The sequence below is a fragment of the Haplochromis burtoni genome, unplaced genomic scaffold, assembly GCF_018398535.1.
Source record: "Haplochromis burtoni strain Fernald_Lab_line unplaced genomic scaffold, NCSU_Asbu1 Contig_72, whole genome shotgun sequence".
Lineage (NCBI taxonomy): Eukaryota > Metazoa > Chordata > Actinopteri > Cichliformes > Cichlidae > Haplochromis > Haplochromis burtoni.
Genome location: NW_024582433.1, coordinates 1,357,496 through 1,376,821, shown reverse-complemented (window position 1 = coordinate 1,376,821; position 19,326 = coordinate 1,357,496). Strand labels below are relative to the sequence as shown.

Genomic DNA, 19,326 nt, shown 5'->3' with positions numbered 1-19,326 from the left:
CCCGCGCTAACTCTTCACAAAAAAATTAATATTACCACCACATGAATACGAAATGCATGAGAAAAAAATGGGCGAGCAACTCCCAGACGCAATGACCCACTTCTGTACGCATGAGGGGAAACTTCTCGTTCTTCTTCATCATCATTTTAACACCACCTTCTCCTTCTTTATTCTTATTTATCAAACATACATCATTAAGAAAGTCCCAACAAATCCACGGAAGCACCCCCCCCCCCTTCCCCGGCAGCACAGGTGTGCATTTAAAGCGTTTTTTTTATTTGTGTGCCTTTTTCGATCTCACATGCATGACTACAATGGCTTTGCGCATGTGTGTTAATTTAATATGCAGCTTTATGTGCGGATAATTACCAAAGTAAAGTTTGCCCCTCCGCTGACCCACCCTCCCTGCCTCCCCTCACTCTCCCCTCCTCTGTCTCCGTTGGTTTTAATGTCTCTGCTGGTTTGTTGCCGTGCAGCAGGCAGGTCCACGCGGTGAGGGGTGTGTCATTAATAAGTAATTAGACAGGGGTCACACTAGCCACTTATATAAAGAGACCCCCACAACCAGGCAGGGCAGCTTTACTGCGCACAGTTTGGAGCAGAGAGAGGGGCGGACTGAAGAGCAGCTCCCTGTGTGTCCACTTCTTCTTCTCCTTCTTCTCCTCCGCTCGCTGCAGCTTCACTTATCATCATTTCTGGGTTGATTTTTCCCCTCCTCGCTCTTTGTGTTTTGTTTTTTTTTTACTCGTCTTACAATATGGGCTCCGTGCTACCCGCCGACGCTTTGGCTCTAAAATCTGGATTTAAGTGTCCCAGTCGCTCGCTGTCGGACGTGATCACATCGGACATCCTGCACAGTTTCCTGTACGGCAGGTGGAGGAACGTGCTGGGCGAACACCTGGCGGAGGAGCGGCAGGGCAGCACCGGCAGCAGCCCCAAGACCGCCTTTACCGCCGAAGTCTTGGCTCAGTCCTTCGCTGGAGGTAGGCTGAGCTGCTGATGCTCTACTATTTCATTCAAATGTTTACCCACACTGCAGTGCGGGTTTGTGGTTTTTTAATGCAGATTTTGGTTTGTTTTCGTTACACCAGGTTGTGCGTAAAAGGTCCCCTTGATTTGCGCTTTATGGCTGTAGGACACATTTTTGGAAGTATTTGATCAAATCATCTTTCTTCGTTAATCAAAGCCGACAATAAAACTTTGTATTTTTTTTCCCCATAGATTTTCTCTCTCTCAAAATTCTCATTTATTTTCATCGCTATAAACACGGACCTGTTACTGGCCTTCCACAGCGCTTACGTCCTAAACTTTCCCTGACTCCTCGCTGCTTTCCACGTTTTCTCCCAATTTTTCTCTGCTTTTATTTCGACCCATTTAACGCGTTAACCCTTCCCCAGCTCCGAGACCTCGCGCTGGAGGCTTGTTAGGCGTGTAACTGAAAGACGCGGAGCATTAAATTCATTTGGTTAACTTTGTGCTTGACCTGGGAAAGTTTCCACTTAAACCTCGCGGAGTGAAAGGTTTCCTTTCTTTAAGATGTCCCCGGGTTTTTCTTTTTCTTTTTCTTTTTCTTTTTTTTTATCCTGCATTCATCAATCTCCGGACAGTCTCTTTTCCTCTCTTGGCAGCTATGGGGCTCCGGAGCCTTTCTCTTTCTCTCTCCTTAAAAGATTTGCTGTTCCTCACATAATGCACCGTGAAGGCTAAATCTAATGCTATTCATTGCATGTCAACCATCTAATCGCCTTTCCATTTTTTTGTTGCAGAAATTCCTGAGGCTTTTAACAAGTCCGCGTTTCATTCAGTGCAAATTTATTGCTACAAAGTTCTTAAAAGGATAATGAATTTGGAATTAGCCGTTTCTTTTCCAGTAAACTTTAATGAATATCACATCTGAAGCATGACAAATTGTTGGACCCTGCGCAATAGAGGACCATTTAACCCCTATTCGGACGGGATTTTTTTTTTTTGGCAGCCGAAGTAATAAAAAAAAATCTTTGATTTTGACATTAAAGAAGCACGATTTTCTTTTTTCCCCTCCCTCCTTTCTGTTGCGGATGAAAATGCTTTCCGAGAGGCTTTTGCACAACAAAAAGTTTCAATTCAGCCAGATAATCGAATTAAACGGAGGATGAGGTGTAGCTTAATATTTCGTGACTAAAATAAGATCCAGTTCATTTGCTGCTTTAAGGACTTTTTTCCAGCAAAGCTTTGGTGCTGAACGTCTCCCGACCACAGTGATCTGGCTCCCATGCCCTTTAACTGACACAAAGATTCATAGTACGCGGTATCATCTAAACTGACCAGCCGCTCTCAGTATTTTAACTTCCTTATAAAAAAAACCCACAACAAAACAAACAAACAAAACAAAAACATTCTCACGTTTCTTCCTCTTTATATTCGTAGAGGTGCAGAAGCTGTCCAGCCTGGTGCTGCCCAGTGAGGTGATCATCGCCCAGAGCTCGATCCCCGGTGAGGGTCTGGGCATCTTCTCGAAGACCTGGATCAAAGCCGGCACCGAGATGGGCCCCTTCACAGGGAGGCTCCTGTCCCCTGAACACGTGGACCTATTCAAAAACAACAATCTCATGTGGGAGGTGAGCTTCTAACTTCATTTGTTCATCCCGCAGCCTGATGAGGCCCGTGTTATCCAAATTCCTTAGTCGGACTCTTTATAAATTTCTCCCACTTTTTATTGCCTTGTGCGCTCAGGTGTTCAACGAAGACGGCACAGTGCGTTATTTCATCGACGCCAGTCAGGAGGATCAGCGCAGCTGGATGACTTACATCAAGTGTGCCCGGAATGAGCAGGAGCAAAACCTGGAGGTGGTGCAGATCGGCAGCAGCATCTTCTACAAGGCCGTGGAGGTGAGGACGCACTTAGGTTCAGTCCAGATAGCAGCTGTAACATGCCCATGGCATTAAAATACCTCTAAGCGTGTAAAATGCAGGTGCCACCTGCTGGCTAGAATAAGAACTTAACCCGTGATTTCTTTCTTTGTCATTTGCATCATTCACAGAGCAACTAATCGAAATTTCACGATGTCTAACTGATATTTTTTTTATCTCGCCTTTTCCCTCTCAGACCATCCCGCCAGACCAAGAGCTGCTTGTCTGGTATGGAAACACTCAGAACACGTTCCTGGGAATCCCTGGAGTTCCCGGAACCGAAGAAGAACACCAGAAGAAAGGCAGAAATGGTGAGAAGCAGGTTTTATTTCACTGTGAATGAAAAAGGAGCTACTTAAAAAAACAATCACGGTAACCACGTGAAACTCGAGCTGAAAAGGTTTTCAAACATCTCCTGCTCTTTTTTCTCCCCAGATGACTCCCACCCCTGTGACGGCCCTTCCTCGTGCTCCCCCTCCTCCTCCTCCGCCACCCCCTCTTCATCCACGGGTCGGATGCGCTGCGTCATCTGCCACCGCGGCTTCAACTCCCGCAGCAACCTGCGCTCGCACATGCGCATTCACACTCTGGACAAGCCCTTCGTCTGTCGCTTCTGCAACCGGCGCTTCAGCCAGTCGTCCACTCTGCGCAACCACGTGCGCCTGCACACCGGCGAGCGGCCCTACAAGTGCCACGTGTGCCAGAGCGCGTACTCCCAGCTGGCGGGCCTCCGGGCGCACCAGAAGAGCGCACGGCACAAACCAGTGGCTGCCGGAGCCGATGCGTCCTCCCAGGTGTCCCCTCCTCCCCCACAAATGACAGCCGTACCCCACCAGATGCCCCTGGTGCACCACATCCCAACCATGGTGCTATGATGACGGAAACACTGGAAGGACTGCCAGGCAAGACGACGTTGCACTTTAGATTAGAGCCGATTTGAGCAAAGGGTGCTCAGTGAAAGGAAAACACGAGTCGAGGTGACGGTGAAAGCATTTCTCGCCTAATTTGTTTTTGCGTGTTTCTTTTTGTCAGAAATCATGCTTTAATTTTTGTGTTTTGGAAGATGAAAGAAAGAGAGAAAAGACAACCCATATTTCGTTTTTATATCATTTGTTATCAGTGATTCTGTGCGTAATCCTTAAATCTAATTGATATGTTTGCATCAAATCCTCACCAGCTCAGGTGTAAAGTACCATCACAGATGTGTACAGTCATGTGAAACTAAGGGATGTACATGGTTTCCGCTGCATTGTTCCACACTGTAAACTAAAATAGTCACTTTAACGTTGTACAGACTGGGTACTTTGGAGAGTTAGGTAATTATATAAAAAATGGAATTGTATGCTACTGTACATGTGAATGTAAATACATTTGTGCTTTCTTCTATTCTAAATAAATGATATGATATTGCATGTGGTGGTGTTTCAGTTATTTTCATACATTAGTTCATCATTAACCATATGCCCAAGTTTTATTATCATATGTAAAAGCATCATGTTTCCCTGGACGGTTAGATTCTTTCTTTACTTTCCACAACAGATCCAAATATTTAAAGGAAAGTCAACATATAAAATAGAAACATAGAATAAATGATATTGGTTTGAGTCCTCTCCCTATCGTCAGCATGCAGGAGAAGAATTTAGTGAATTAAATCAGTGAAGTTGTTCTTCTGAAATGGTGCGTGTGCCTCAGGATTAAGCTTTTTTGGCTGTGTCTGTGTCTCTGGGTTTCGGAGTGTTTGTTGCCCATGTGGTTTTTTTTTTAAAATACATATAAATGGAGGCAAAAAGGGATGAAACATAATGTTCAAAAACGTAGATACTTCTCTAGCTCATTGGCTCATCATTTTTGGCCTGGACTTGTAATAATTTTTGCATCATAACAATTATTATAAGTAGTTAGATGGGCATCTAAGGAGCTTGGAAAGAAAGCGACCGGAGTTCTTTCAGTTTCTTGAAGACGTTTCACCTCTCAGCCAAGAAGCTTCTTCAATTCTAAAACCAAATGGTGGAGAGCCCCTGGTGTTTAATCCCCAGTGGAAGTTGTCCCTTAAGATTGTCAATGACCCACTATTGATCATTTGCCTCATCGTGGTCAGTTACCAGAAGATGAGGTGCTGAATTTTAACAATAAAAAGTTAATATGCAGTGTACAGTATTAAAGTACTGACCCACATGGATACTTTAACATATTTGGTGTAATCCCATTAACAAGTAGTTGGCGTGTTTTTATGATCAGTGCATATTGCCTGTGTTGCCATGGTGTTTTCATAAACCTTGGAAATATTTTTATAATCCTGCACGCTCAGCAGACTGATCCCCAACAAGTCCTAAAGCCTGAAACAGTAGTTTCTTCCACAGGATGGCGCCAGAGACACTAGAGAGAAGAGATGGTTTCACAAAAAGGTCATTTTGTGTGTTTTTTATGTGCTATCTTTGCTCATATTGGTAAATAGACTGTAGGGGTTATATGATTGTCTGTTACTGTAACTCCTGTGTGCTCTCTATTATAACCAGTCCAGTCCTTTTTGGCCACTTCAGACTGTTATTTTATATTTGTTGCATTTTCTGCCCCACTCTTGGCCAGATCTCTCTAGAAAAAGACAATTTTTATGTCAGTGACACTTTTTAGCTCGATAAATAAAAGTCACTTTACTGAAAACTGATTGCAGCCTCGCTTTGTACGAGCAATCGTCTTTCTTCTTTTCTTTTCGTTTTTTTTTTTTTTTTGGCAAATACTGGAAATCACTACTTTACTGGAAACACACCAAGAAACACAAAATGAAACATCCTGCACAACTCTTTATTGGTTAAAGTCATGATGTGACATGATGACCTGACTGATGCTGCTGTATTTGTCAGCTGTCAGACATTATCCAGCTTCCCAAACAGGAGTTTTTAGATAAGTCATCATTATAACAAGCACAGAGCAACACAGAGTCAGACCAGAGCGGAGATTAAACACTTTGCAGGGTGTCCGGGTGGAGAAAATGTGGCTGTCGTTCCTCTCCGCACCGCTGAGAGGAATTAGGAAGGCTTTTGACTGGATGTCGCTGCATCATCAGACACTGTCCACACTTGCTTTCCTGGAGAACGAGGTAAGTAACAGCATGTTTAGGACAACTCTGCAGATTATTGTTCTGAAATGATACCATGTTACCCAATGATGAACACCTTTACACTTGTATGCCTCTCCTGATGATGTCCCGTCCTTTGCTGAGGAGCAACAGCAAGACACGACCCAGGCAGCCACATTGTGCAGCGCTAAATAAAGACAGAAACTTTATCTGTCTGTTATCTGTTGCAGCATTAGCCTAGCCTCTTCTGCTGAGATAATGGTGCAGCAGGTAAACTGATCCCTATCAGGTGTAACATATGCCATTATCACATTCACCCAGGATGCATGTCTATGTTTTACGTCTTTATTTCATTAAAAAAATAAAACATAAAACAGCGGTGAAAATGTTGCTTATCTAAACAAAAAGAAATGCATTACTCACATTATTTAATTAATAAATATATTCAATAATAAATCTTTATGTTTAAAACTTTAGGAAAAAAATCTAGGGAAATTTAAAATCTTACCAGAACATATCAGTCACAGCATGGCTCCACGTCAGTGTTTTCTTCACCGGTCAGTCTTGTGTCAGATCTTGTGTAGCTGGTCAGTAGTCAGTGTTATATGTGCAGTGACAGTGCCAACCTAATGACTCAGCTATTTTTCAGTCACACAGGCTTCAGTACACAACTGGGGTGTCAGTTTACCATGAGCCACCACTCCTGTTACTGCCCTTCATTTCTCCATTGTCTGCTTACTTCATGGGCAAGAAAAGAAAATGAGATAATTTACTGATGCTAATAAAATGGCTTTTTATAGGGGTGGTGTATATTTTTACACACATATGAAAAAAAGTTTTCCATCAGCTTTTTCTTAATTTTCCATCCAACGTCACCATGTCAACATAAATCTTAGAGCTGAAACGAGGTTGGAGAAATAAAGTGAACAGTTTATTTTATGCGTTTTCTTTTTGCATTTCTCTTTTTGCATTCATCAAAACAATCACATTATTTGTGTATGTCTGTTTGTGTGTGTTGCATCACTTTACATAAAAAAAACACATAAACAAGAGTAAAAAACTACCCAAAAAAAGTGTTATATCTATTAGCAGAAACTGAGTTTTCTTCTCTGTCTCTCATCTAACTAAACATATCAAATTCAGAGTTAGAGATGATGATGATGATGATGATATGAGTCATAAAATATCCTAAGTGTAAATGCTGAACAGGCCGAGTTAACTTTGTTGAAGTTACTTTTATGTCTTAAGGAAGGAGACAAAAGATTTTGCATCGATTGGTTAGACAGAGGGATCGAGCTGGAAAGGATTAGCAGCAGCTTTGCGTGATTAAAGATAGAAAGAGAGAAAAGTGTGTGTCAGGAAGGTGGAAGGAGGACTTTGAGGAGTTGAGGAGAGCATGGAGAGGTGAAGGTATCCTCTGGAGAGAAGAGGAATAAAAGTCAGTCGAAGCAAAACCGAATACATGTGTGCGAATGAGCAGGAGACAGTGGTGAAGACAAAAGTGCAGACAAGATGGAGGTGGGTGGAGAGGAGTGTCAGGGTTGACTTGTGACTGATAGATAGCAGCAAGCAAAGGATTACAAGATGACAGTGAGACCCGAGATGTTAAGATTAGAAAGGAGTATCTCAGCGGGACAGCTCAGGTTGGGTGGTTTGGAGACACAGTTAGAAAGACAAGGCTGACATGTGCAGAGGATGTTAATGATGAAGCTGCCAAACAAAAGAGGACGACCACAGAAGGAGAACATACAGAGGTTTGGTGTGACATAACAGGATACTAGAGTGATGCAGATGATCAGCTGTGGTGACCCCTAAAGGGAGAAGCTGAAAGAAGAAGAAAACGATTATGCAGTTAAATAAAATAGAGTTGCTTTAGTAATCTCAATATGACACAACATTTATTCTTTATCTTTACTTTTGACTTTTAAATCAGTTTTTCCGAACTCTTCTGTCGGACTGCATACGTTAAAGTTCCTCTGTGTGTGTATCGATTATTCTGCCATCTATTAGTAGCGTCTGTCCGCCTCGTAGCTGCTGCAGGATTGTTGTCATTTTCTGTGGCTAGCGTTTAGCGCTGGCTAGCCGTTGGATTTTTCTCTCCAACATACTCTGATCCAGCAGGTGGGTTGTGTCATTAAACCTGTATGAAGCGAGGCTCTTTAAATTAGTCAACGGAAGCTTTTAGTTGTAAAATTAGCAGCTAGCAGTCAATATTGAGTGTTGCCGGGCGCAGCTAAAAGTTGAAAACAAATGTCAGCTAACAGCTAGCTGCATTCTTAATAAGTTAGCTCGCTTAAAGCTAGCTACATAGTCTTCTGCTGTAGCTGAAAACGAAACTCTTTTCCAATTTAGACTGGCAAACAAATACAAACGTTTACTACTTATAACGTATTTCTACAGATGTCCGGTTTGTGAGGAGGAAGGCTAGACTGGTTTGATTTCACTGTAAACATAGTACCCGACATAAAATGTCCATGTTAGGTCATCGTTTCACGACGGTCCCTCACGGAAGAGCTGGGGACGTTTACTCCAAAGTTGGAGAGGGTGTCGATCACATTTTTAAAAACTCAGTTCACGTAAAATTTTCCGTTTTGCACTTTTGTGATGTAAGGAAATGCCACGCTAACATGGCCCTGTTCCAGCTGCTGTGAAGAGGACTCGACATGTCAGCTCCCCCTTCCTTTCAAAATTCTGCAAATAAAGCAGGTTTTAGGGAAGAGGGCAGGTCGTAGGTTCACTGACATCATGATGATGTCTTTAATGGGCCGCTGTCTTTGCGCTGCAACAGCTGTCAACAGCTGTCTGGCTTCAGATAATCTCATTAATGGTGGAGCCACAAAAATATGCAGCACCCTGACTGGTTATTTTATTTTAAAAGTGTAGCTGAAATTTTCATTATAATTGAGCTGAAATGAACAGAAAACGCTAATGCTAGAAGCGGGATCTGTATTTGTTCTTTATAGCTCGTGCAATAAATAATAAAAATAGAATTTCAGTCATATCTCAACTGACTGGAGTCAGAATAGGAGTTAATCTCATGGAGCCTGAGTCATGTCTTTATTTTACATTGTGTGTTTTATAAAGCAGTGAATGAGGTTTTTTATCCTTGGTTGAATCTCAACCAAAATGCAGCAAATAGAATATAAAATGCAATATACTCACATGGATAACATAAAAAGGATTATAAATGTGCAGTCATAAAAATATTTGTTTGGACAGCTTTAATTTGGAGTTGAAAGAAGCTCACAGAAACTGTCCAGTTTCCTTCCTGGCTTAAAATGGGCTTTTGGAGTTAGACCACATAGATAAGCGTGATTGGTCAAGATAAAGTTGCAATTCTGTACATTTTCCTGCCATTTCTGACCATTTAATGATCAAAAATATATTTTAAGTTTACTTTACGGACGTGTAGACTGTTGAGGGTGTACCCCATCTCTTACCTCTTGGGATATGCTCCACAAACCTCAATTAAAGTGCTTAAAAATGTATTTTTTTAATCATTGTCCTTGTGGTTTTTCTCTGGCCAAAACCTCTTTGCTATTAGTCAGAGAATGGCTTATATTCAGATGAAACCCTGAGATATAATATTGCTGCTAATTTTTCTAACAACAACAGGGACTAATTAATCATCATCACCTAATATGTAGCAGTCCGGGAATCCATCAGCTAATTTTTCCCTCTGGAAATGGTCAATATTTCCGGGCCAGAGATATCTGAGACAAGACTTCCTGTTTTGATGATTTCAAGATGCACATCGACAAATGAGTTCCCTATTTTGGTATCCTAGCAGATTTTTTATTTTTTTTTAACCTGAATGCAGACACGGACTACTCAAACACAAAACCAAAAAGCTTCATAAAAAGTTGGCTCTTTTATACTTTGTGCCTGAAACCTTTGCACAGCACTATACTATACCCGTGTGTGCGTGTTACTCAGGATGTTAGGATGGAGTGTGGCCCAGTTCTGCCGGACAGCCTGGTGTTGGAGATCTTTCTGCGTCTGCCCCATGATGCTGTGCTGAGAGCTGGTCTGACCTGCCGACAGTGGCTGGCTGTCTCCAGAGATGAGTTCCTGTGGAGGGAGCTGTTCTACAGCTACTACCGCATTCCCCGCTTGGTACCCCGGCACCCTGGTAAATATCTTTATTATTTATTTGTTTCTGAGAGGAATTTAGTTACTGCTGAAATGTTCTCTCATTAATTCCAAAACCTGCCTGTGTGCAGCGGCTGTATCGTGGTACAGGGAGTTCAAGCGTCTGTTTGACTGCATCCCCTGTGTGGAGGTTCAAACTCTGAGAGAGCACACCGACCAAGTCCTTCACCTGGCTTTCTCTCATCGGGGTCACCGCTTCTCCTCCTGCTCAAAAGACTGCACTGTTAAGGTAAGATATGCTGCTGAGGTTTCTTATTGTCTATGGAGGACAAGGGGACACTTTTACTCAATTTTAGGTATTTTACTCATCTGGGGGGGTTGTTGCAGAAGATCAGTGGCAACTTGCACAAACAGTGCAAACAGAGTAAGGGAAAAATGTCTGACTACCTGTGCAGCAATGTCTTGCTGTCCAAATACATAGTGAGTATTACTCCAGGCCATAAAGTGCAAAGTATGCAGCAGTGCTCGCGAAAATTAGTGGACAACCAATGGCACAACTGAAGTACTCAATACCATCACGCGAAGAAAAAAATACAGTGTTGAGAGGACGAATAGAAGTGTAGTGGAGAGTTAGTCATGATTCCTGCTCAATCATCCAGCGCTTCCCACTGAAAATGCTTCATCCAGATGAACAGAGTCAACTTTCTGGGACAAAATATTTCTATTTTTTGGTTAAATACTGTTCGTAGAGTTGTGATTAATTAGAAAAAAAAAATTATGTTGGTTTTTATTTATTTGTCTAACAGTGATCAGTCTCATCTGTGACTGCAGTGGTTCAAGGAAAATGATGAGTAGTGTCAAAAAGTTTCGTGCTCTAAGAAGTTTTTATAGAAATGGTGATGCTGAAAGTTTGCATAGGCCATTTTTTATTTCTCACAGAATATTACCAAGAATAGACGAGGGACTTGCTAAATATTCAGCCCTGTGAGCAAAACCGATAGTGGCGTTGGTTTCTCTAAAGTCTTATCAATATCCATCCTGCACATTCTCTCACATCTTCTCTCTTCCTGTGTGCAGCTATGGGACACTGAGCGGCCAGATGGTAATATCTCCTTGGTGCACAGCTCCAGCATGCGGCAGTTTAACTGGGGCTACACCCAGTTCTCCCAGTTCAACGCTGATGACAGCCTGCTGCTCGTCTCGGGTGTCTACCTGGGACCACACCACTCGTCATCAGGAGAAATCGCTGTCATCAGTCTAGGTAGGAACCATGAAATACTCCAAATTGCTTTTGAAACCTCGTGAACATCATTAAATAGCTTGATTTGATTTACATAGTTCAGGCTCAAAGAAGGAAAAAATACTTCTTTTAAATTTTGCGATTAATGATTACATTTCTGAATGAACTTCCATGTTAAATGCCATTTTTGGTCACATTTTATGGTGTAAGAGCTTTCACCCAACTTCATTATCCAACTCGCCAACTATGAGGTTATGCTCAGGGTTACTCATCGAACTAGGGCTGCTCAATTAATCGAATTTTAATCACGATTACGATCTGGGCTTTCAACGATCATTAAAAATGATTGAGCCGATTATTAGCCCCTCCCTCGTGCTTTACTCTCGCGCTGCTCCGTGTGGCAAATCCAGCGCACCTCTCTGCGTTTCGAACACGCATCACAACAATTAAGAAGACCCGAGGGAAGCTCGGAAAGCTAAGCAGAAGTTATTTGGAGTGACTGCCGTTGGTTGAAAAGAGAGGTAAAAAAAACAAACTTCAGTGGTGTGGAAACATTATGGGTTCGTGGAGTCAGACGTGGATCAAGTAGACATAGTGTGTAAACTTTGCTATGGTGTCATAGCTGCACCACAGAGCAACACTGCAAAGTTCACTAAACTTAGATGTTTACATTTTTCATTTATTTTTTATATTGCAAACATTTGCACTGTTATCAGTATTTGCACACTATTTTATATTATTTTTTAAAGTCATTATTCAATACATTGTTATTGTTAACCCTTTAAATCCCTGTAGAACCGGAACTGTGTAAGCTAGCGCAATAATTTGTTTTCCATATGAAACCAGAGGAGTTGTACTTACATCCTATGTCATCAGCTTGTCCTCGGCCACGGTTTCCTTCCACATAAAGCTTTGCAAAAACTGCATAAAAAGCACTTGCAGGAACAAAAACATAATATTCCAGAAACACGCTTTGCCGATCCGATCAGCTGTTCGTAACACTTCCCACAGTGAAAAAGACGTCAACACGAACTATCGCATGTCCGCCATTTCCTGACAGACACCGGAAGTGATGTCATTTTCGCGGAAAATGTAGTTTTTTACTTCTAGGCCTTAAAAGCCTATACTGGTGTTTTTATAAGTCATGTTTGACTTTTCTGAATAGTTTCTGGGATGCTTAGAACTCGAATTGCACTGCTGAAAATAGTTTATTTTGATGCACCTGCTGTTTTCTTTGCAAATTTGCATCATAGGATTGTTTTTTGTTTTTCCTGCAGTATATAAAAATTGCTGTATCTCCAAAATAAAACTATGAAGACACTCAAAATAAATTTCCTGTTGTTGTAAACTATTTTTTGCAACTTTTTTGTATTTAAAGTTTTGAGGAATAAGCCTCTTAAATTTCCCCAAGTAGAAATATATGTAAAAAAAACGATTTTCAATTTTTTTGTGGTTTATTGCACTTTTTTGCAATTAATGTAATTACTAATGTAATTAATTACTGACTTAATGCATACATATTATTAAAATATGGGCTATAACAGTTGTATTGATGTATAGCAACTTGAAATGCTCCCAAAAATGGCACTACAGCATGTAAAAATATAAAGTAATCTCTGGCGGACTTGGTTCTATAGTAGGTCTTAAAGGGTTAAATAAATATCGTCAAATAATCGAGATCTCAATTTCAGTGAAAATAATCGTGATTATCATTTTTGCCATAATCGAGCAGCCCCACATCGAACTGACAAGTCATTTAAAACGTCACGTGCTAGTCTAAGCTGCATTTGTTCATTAATGTGTTCTCTGTGACGCTCTCCCCATTCGATGCGTTGCTACAGAAAATTACACGCTGTTGTCGCGGGTCAGGAACAAGCCCTATGATGTCTTTGGCTGCTGGCTGAATGAGACCCACCTGATATCTGGAAACCTGCACTGGATAGGCAACATGACATCCTGCTCTGTGCTCTGGCTCAATAAAGCCTTCCAGGTGAGACCATAGACTGTAGCCTTGATATTATTATTATTATGAAATCTGTCATGCAGTTGTTATAAAGGAGGAAATGAGCAATATGTGTAGTCGAGTGGAAAATGTGTGTTTCCCCTGATTTAACCTATTTTCACTGTCAACATGTGAGTCTAACTAGAGTGTGTTTGCACAGGTAGGAAGCAACTAATTGTAAGATGCGTTTGAGATCATGAAAAGCCCTCAAAGACAGCTTACATTAGTCTAGGAAATTAAAAACATATACACGCTTAAATGATAATAAAACACATAAAACCACTAAACTGTAAAAACTGATCAATAGATTGTAGACTAAGGCCATGTCATAATGAACGGTTCTGAATACATGGGATTTATGGTCCGGAGATCCGGTGTAGGCATATCCCAAAGTTTTGGGGCAGCGAAACTAAAGGCTCAGGTTATGAAAGTGAGGAGGAGGATCTAGAAAACAGGATCTTGTGTGTTATCAAGTAGGTGCTTACATGACCGTGAGCGGAAAAACCTCCCAACAGCTGAGAAAACAAAGATTGCATCCACACATTAGTAGAAAGGTGGTGTTATTTTTCTTTTTCAGTATCAAAGACTGTTGGTGAGGTATTAATCCATTTGGTTTCTTTCAATAACTCTGAGAAATTTGGTTTGTTTTCTTTTTTTCAAAGCAGCAGACTGTAAACATGTTTGTTTCTATTTAATTTTAATATGGCAGTGCTCTGTGGGTTTGCTCTTGTTTTGGAGCACAGACTCACACACCTCTAAAATCTTGCGTATATTCAGCAAATTCAATAAAATCGAGCAGCTCGTGGTTATGAATATATGTGAGCATGTGCAGCGGTGGGTTTCCAGTGGAAAAACAAAAAATAAACGTTCCTTTCCTGCAACAGGATATCGAATCGGAGAACGTCAACGTGGTCAAGCGCCTTTTCAAGATCCAGAACATCAACGCCAGCACCATTCGCACGGTGATGGTGGCCCACTGTCGGCGGCACGATAACCCGGACTTGCTGTTGGACTATGAAGCTCAGTCTCAGGCCCGAAGGCAGAAGGGGCAGCAGCAGCACCACCACCAGCCTCTCCTCTTTGACTTGGCAACGTCCGGTAGCGAGGAAGAAGAGGAGCAAGAAGAGGAGGAAGAGTGCCAGAGGGGAGCGAGAAGTCACGGCCTCCCCAGTCCTCGTCTCCCTCAGCCGACCATGTCGGGACTGGAGCACGTTATACATGTAAAGAATCTGTTTGGCTTTTGTTTTGTTTTTTAGCTTTTTCATTTTTTTTAAATTCAATTTCTTTTGTTGCACGTTCCTTCTTCCTCCCAGAGCCGAAAAAACGTGGGGCAGAAGGAGCTGGAGATTGAGACCCAGGTGGCTCAGTTGATGGGCAGAGCCTACACGAAGCCCCCTGACCCCAGCCTCACTGAGCCGTCCGAGTCTGGGGAGGAAGACAAAACGTACTTACTCTTCACCACCGGCAGCCTTACATACTCCCCTCACCAGATAGGTAACAAAGTTATTCAGCAACGCTGCGATATTTTCTCAAAATTGTGCCGGCCCTCTCTCACCTGGAAGCTCCTTTTTCACTTTCCAGGCATTAAGCGAATCAGGCCTGAACAGATGACCACTTCGGGTCCTGTTCTCGGCGAAGAGCGAAGTTCAGACGAGTTTTTTGATTCCCTGGATCATGTTATTGATATCCACGGTCACATCATTGGCATGGGCCTTTCTCCAGACCACAGGTAATCAAATGAGAAACATTTGAGCTTATTTGATCCTGTATCAGCTTTTTAGTTTAACATCACTTCTCCTCTGTCATTGGTCAGATACCTGTATGTTAATAGCCGGGCTTGGCCAGCTGGATGTGTGATCTCAGACCCCATGTCTCCGCCCCCCATCGCTGAGGAGATCGACCTGCACGTGATTGACCTGAAGAGTTTGAGAGAGGAGAGAAGAAGCCTGCGCGCTCATCGAGCTTTCACACCCAACGATGAGTGCTTCTTCATCTTCCTGGACGTCAGCAGAGACTTTGTTGCCAGGTGTGTTTGTTATTTTATTCCTCAGACACAGAAGCTTTTCAAACTTGAGCCACTCTCCACTGCGCAACAGAAAAGGAAGCGATACTGCAGTGTTGGGTAAACATGCTCACCGTTTCACTGCTCAGGATGTAAGAAATTCCCTTTTTTCGTTTTGGCACAGTGCGTCGCAGTGTGTCAGTTGTACATGACGTTCTTTCTAGTAACAGGGGTGTGTCAGAATTTAAAACAGTAATCAGACAGCTCGTTTGAATGAAGACGCTGCTTTCGGATGTTGAGGTTTACACTCAGGACGTGTCAGTCGTGAGTTTGAGCAAAAAGAAAATAATGAAGCAGAAACAAAATCTTCCCTCGAAACCGAGAAGAATCTGTTCAGTGTGATGGGTGCTGTCATGAAGAGACTTTCCACTTACTGTCCATATTATTCCCCCACTACTTATATAAAAACAAATATTTCCCATGGCATGTGAAGATTTTTGTTGAGAGTGACAAGGATAGAGGGACAGCTCGGATTGAGCTGGTTTGGATATGTACAGAGGAGAGATGGTGGGCATAACGGACAGTAGATGTTGAAGAGTTGCCAGGCAGGAGGAAAAGAGGTAGACCAAAGGTTCATAGATGCAGTGAAGTGACACCCATTATCACTATAAGACAAAATGTAGATCCACAGCCGATATATCAGCAAGTTTGATTTGCTTCAGATTTCTCACCAGATAGAAACCCACAACTGAGACTCGGTTGGTGTCTCCTCCTAGTCCCAAACTGGTGATCTTTTGCATTTTAGGGAAATACGATACCGCATACTGTACCATACTACACGATACTATAGTAGGTTTATTTGAAAAGCACTTGAAACCAACCACATGGACCAAAGTGGTGTACAGAAGAATAAATGAAAGACAAAAAAAGCCTAGTAGATAAACACAAATGAAATAAATGAAATAAAATGTGTTCATAGATAAATATTAATAATCATATGCTGTTGTTTTAAGGGGTTTGTGGGCTGTGATTGTATGTTTATGTCTGAATAACTCAAATTCTGAACTCTGTGGTTTAATAGAAATATGTATAACACAGTTTTGTTAAACTCACTATTCACGATTTATTTGATTGAAACATTGATGAGGTAAAAGCGCTGCGTAACCACACACAGCTCCAGCTTCACAGGGGACTACCTTGATCTATTTCAAAGTAAAGTAAACGTATTCATGTGTTTGTCAGTTTTAATTGATATTCACTGCAAATGTTTACACACTAAATCAAACGCTCGGTAACCGCTCTGACTTACCCTCCAATCTCCCACCTGTAGTGGAGCCGAGGACAAGCACGGCTACATCTGGGACCGTCACTACAACATCTGTCTGGCGCGTCTGGCACACGACGATGTGGTGAACTCGGTGGCGTTCAGCCCCGCCGACCAGGAGCTGCTGCTGTCCGCCAGCGACGACTCCACCATCAAGGTGTGGCGTTCGCCGCGAATGATCCGCCTCGCGCAGGCCTCCGCCCGGCCGCCCAGACCACGCAGCCTCCTGCCGTCCTGGCTGAGCCGCAGCAAGAACTCCTGCATCAACGGAAAACCATGAGTCAGGCTGGAAAACACTTGAAGCGGGAGGGGGAAGCATGGTGAGGAAAGTCTGATCTTTTCCCTTTGTGGTATGAATATATACACACTCCATGTATGTGTACAGCGTGGGCACAGTCTGTTGTTTTCGCTTGAGCTCACGGTGTCGTGACCTAAAGCAGTGACTGATTCAGCTGACAGGAAAGGATAGCGGCTCAGACACAAGGGGGCGCTGTTGTGCCAGCAGAACTGACTGCAGACAGAAATGATACGCAACGTTAACACAGGTAGAGATGTAGAGAGTGTAGAGCTGACGCCTAAACACAGATGCCCAAAAACTGCTCCCCTGAAAGATGGTTGTTCTCCTTTTTTTTTTTTTTTTTTCTTTAAAAAAAAAAAAATCAGTAAAGTTGCGTCCGAACAGTTTGGACTCCTGGATGTGACGTACACATGTATACAAAGGTCCTGCTCCTTTAGGGCAAAGTGCAACTGAGAATAAGCTGAGAAATGTTCGTTTTCCTATCAGCGGCTGTATCCAATTGACGTCTCGAGTTAAAAGTTCCTCATAAACGCTTTTCTCAAAGATTTTATAAAAGAGTATAAAACGAAAAGGGAAAAGGAGTTTGAGCTGCATTTAATGCGGTCTGCTTTTTTTGTTTGTTTGTTTGTTTGTTTGTTTGTTTTTTGTCTGTGCCCGGGAAATGATTCATCACTATTCTATTAAATGTAGAATTACTGAGCAGTTTAATATAAGAGGAACCGCTGGCTGTGAAGAAGAGTTGTTTGTGTAGCTGAGTGTTTATTGGATCTGTATAATATAAAAATGTATTTAAACCCTTTTCATTCATTAGCATCACAACGCTGCACCCTTTATTTTGCAGAATTTTGTTAATTCATTTTGCTTTTCTTATTTAGCAACATATTGTGTCCCCCCTCTGGAGAAAGAAACTTTACAAGTAGAGCCTTTTTAGGCAATTACCTAAATCGGGGATGTCAAATTCATTTTATGCTGTGGGCCACTTTGATCTGAAGAGAACCAGACCAGTAAAAACATTTAAGTAAACCTTTAATCCCTGACATTCAACACTACATGATCGTTTTTCTACATGATAAATGTGTAAAATTGCAGAAAAAGTGGTAGCACGTTGCCCAGACTGTCCTGTATTTGTAAAACGTAAAGGTTTTGTTAATTACTCTTTTGTTAAACTGTGGACCCATGTTTTTTTTGTTTTTTGTTTTTTTTGGTTGATAGTGTAAAAACAGGAATCTGTTACTTAACTGCTTTGGTGTGGTATGAATGGGGGAGGTCTGTGTGAGTCAAAAAAGCTGCAAAACTTATGAAAATACAGTAAAAATTTCCAAATCTATGCAATCTTTTCCAAAGCCGTCCATTGAAGTCTTTGCCGGGCCCATTATGGTCCTCAGGCCTTATGTTTGACACCCCGACCTCGAGCTCCAATTGGTCCTGTGGATTTTAAATGAAAGCCGCCATTCTCCAGTTTGTCCACAGACTGCTGAACAGTGCTGTAGTGTATAAATAACTAATGTATCTCCTTAAGGATTAGAAGGCAGTGTTAATCTTTATTTTAATGTGGCGCACATGTAACTTTTAATATCACTCTTTTTTTTTTTTAAACAATATGCTGTAATAAAGATATTCAGTGGATTTCATGTTGTAACTTACGTTGCGTACCAGTGCCACAGACTTTTACCCAAAGCAAAGCAATAATGAGTTTCATGGACCTTTCAGGTTGCACAAGTGGCGCCTATTACTTGAAATTAAATTCAGTTTAGAAATGCTTAAAAATATTTTGACTAATTTTATTAGTCTTTTTTTGGTAAGTTGACAAGAAACAACAGATTAAAAACACTTCGACAGAAACAGACAGAAAGTATAAAGGACTGAAGACAAATTGTGTTGAAATGTCTGTTGGTATTTACATCATACTTTAAGTCCCCTTTGAGGTGCTTTTGCTGGTAAACACAAAGCAAAACAAAAAGTAACGCATGGTTACAGCTACAGTTCAACCAGCACAAAGGTACTTTACTGGCTTCTTATTTACATTTCCACGCAGATGCCTGTTTAAAGAGGACGTGACTGATTTTAAAACATGGCTTTAATTATGATTGGGCGACTGTTTCACTTGTTGACTTTTCAGAATCCCCTGTGAATCCGACACTTGAACAAGCAGGTTTCATTCAACTGAACAGTGTTTTGTTTTTTTTCCCCATGTTTTTAAATTTGTTTAAAAAGTCACAAACTTTCTCCTTTTTTTTCCCCCCGAGCTCCCCTTTCACTTCCTCCTCATCACACTGTCATGTTTTGCCAATGTTTGCTTCCTTATGATCATTTTTTTTCCAGCTTGTGTTCTTTTCAAAACCTCCACCTTAATAAAGCGCATGCCCTGCAAATCCAGAAAACTGAACATGTGTCAGACTGATA

The 19,326-nt window shown here is 41.7% G+C and overlaps 2 protein-coding genes and 1 long non-coding RNA gene across 3 annotated transcripts; 2 read left to right on the top strand and 1 right to left on the bottom strand.

The window, feature by feature from the left end:
- Positions 1-589: 589 nt before the first annotated feature.
- prdm12b (PR domain containing 12b) lies at positions 590-4,293 on the top strand. Its single transcript, XM_005930094.3, has 5 exons — positions 590-983; positions 2,407-2,597; positions 2,713-2,868; positions 3,086-3,200; positions 3,325-4,293. The coding sequence occupies exons 1-5, from the start codon at positions 758-760 to the stop codon at positions 3,762-3,764; spliced, it is 1,128 nt and encodes a 375-aa protein (XP_005930156.1). The 5' UTR covers positions 590-757; the 3' UTR covers positions 3,765-4,293.
- Positions 4,294-5,674: 1,381 nt separating this feature from the next.
- Positions 5,675-7,867, bottom strand: LOC102306009. Its single transcript, XR_001336577.2, has 3 exons — positions 6,474-7,867; positions 6,063-6,152; positions 5,675-5,974 (listed from the first exon to the last, which is right to left on the bottom strand). It is a non-coding gene; the product is annotated as an uncharacterized LOC102306009 (long non-coding RNA).
- Positions 7,868-7,969: 102 nt separating this feature from the next.
- Positions 7,970-18,519, top strand: fbxw5 (F-box and WD repeat domain containing 5). The gene is made up of 10 exons (XM_005930093.3): positions 7,970-8,086; positions 9,902-10,097; positions 10,189-10,346; positions 11,135-11,318; positions 13,139-13,287; positions 14,184-14,519; positions 14,613-14,793; positions 14,881-15,028; positions 15,113-15,325; positions 16,632-18,519. Exons 2-10 carry the CDS (start codon positions 9,911-9,913, stop codon positions 16,903-16,905), a joined length of 1,830 nt encoding a protein of 609 aa, XP_005930155.1. The 5' UTR covers positions 7,970-8,086; positions 9,902-9,910; the 3' UTR covers positions 16,906-18,519.
- Positions 18,520-19,326: the final 807 nt, after the last annotated feature.

Excerpts from the sequence above, each read along its gene's own strand:
- fbxw5 (XM_005930093.3), top strand. The coding sequence starts at position 9,911 with ATGGAGTGTGGCCCAGTTCTGCCGGACAGCCTGGTGTTGGAGATCTTT. Across the intron at positions 13,288-14,183 it reads GGCTCAATAAAGCCTTCCAG|GATATCGAATCGGAGAACGT; the intron begins GTGAGACCATAG and ends TTCCTGCAACAG. Across the intron at positions 15,326-16,631 it reads AGCAGAGACTTTGTTGCCAG|TGGAGCCGAGGACAAGCACG; the intron begins GTGTGTTTGTTA and ends TCCCACCTGTAG.
- prdm12b (XM_005930094.3), top strand. The coding sequence starts at position 758 with ATGGGCTCCGTGCTACCCGCCGACGCTTTGGCTCTAAAATCTGGATTT. Across the intron at positions 984-2,406 it reads GGCTCAGTCCTTCGCTGGAG|AGGTGCAGAAGCTGTCCAGC; the intron begins GTAGGCTGAGCT and ends TTATATTCGTAG. Across the intron at positions 2,869-3,085 it reads TCTTCTACAAGGCCGTGGAG|ACCATCCCGCCAGACCAAGA; the intron begins GTGAGGACGCAC and ends TTTCCCTCTCAG.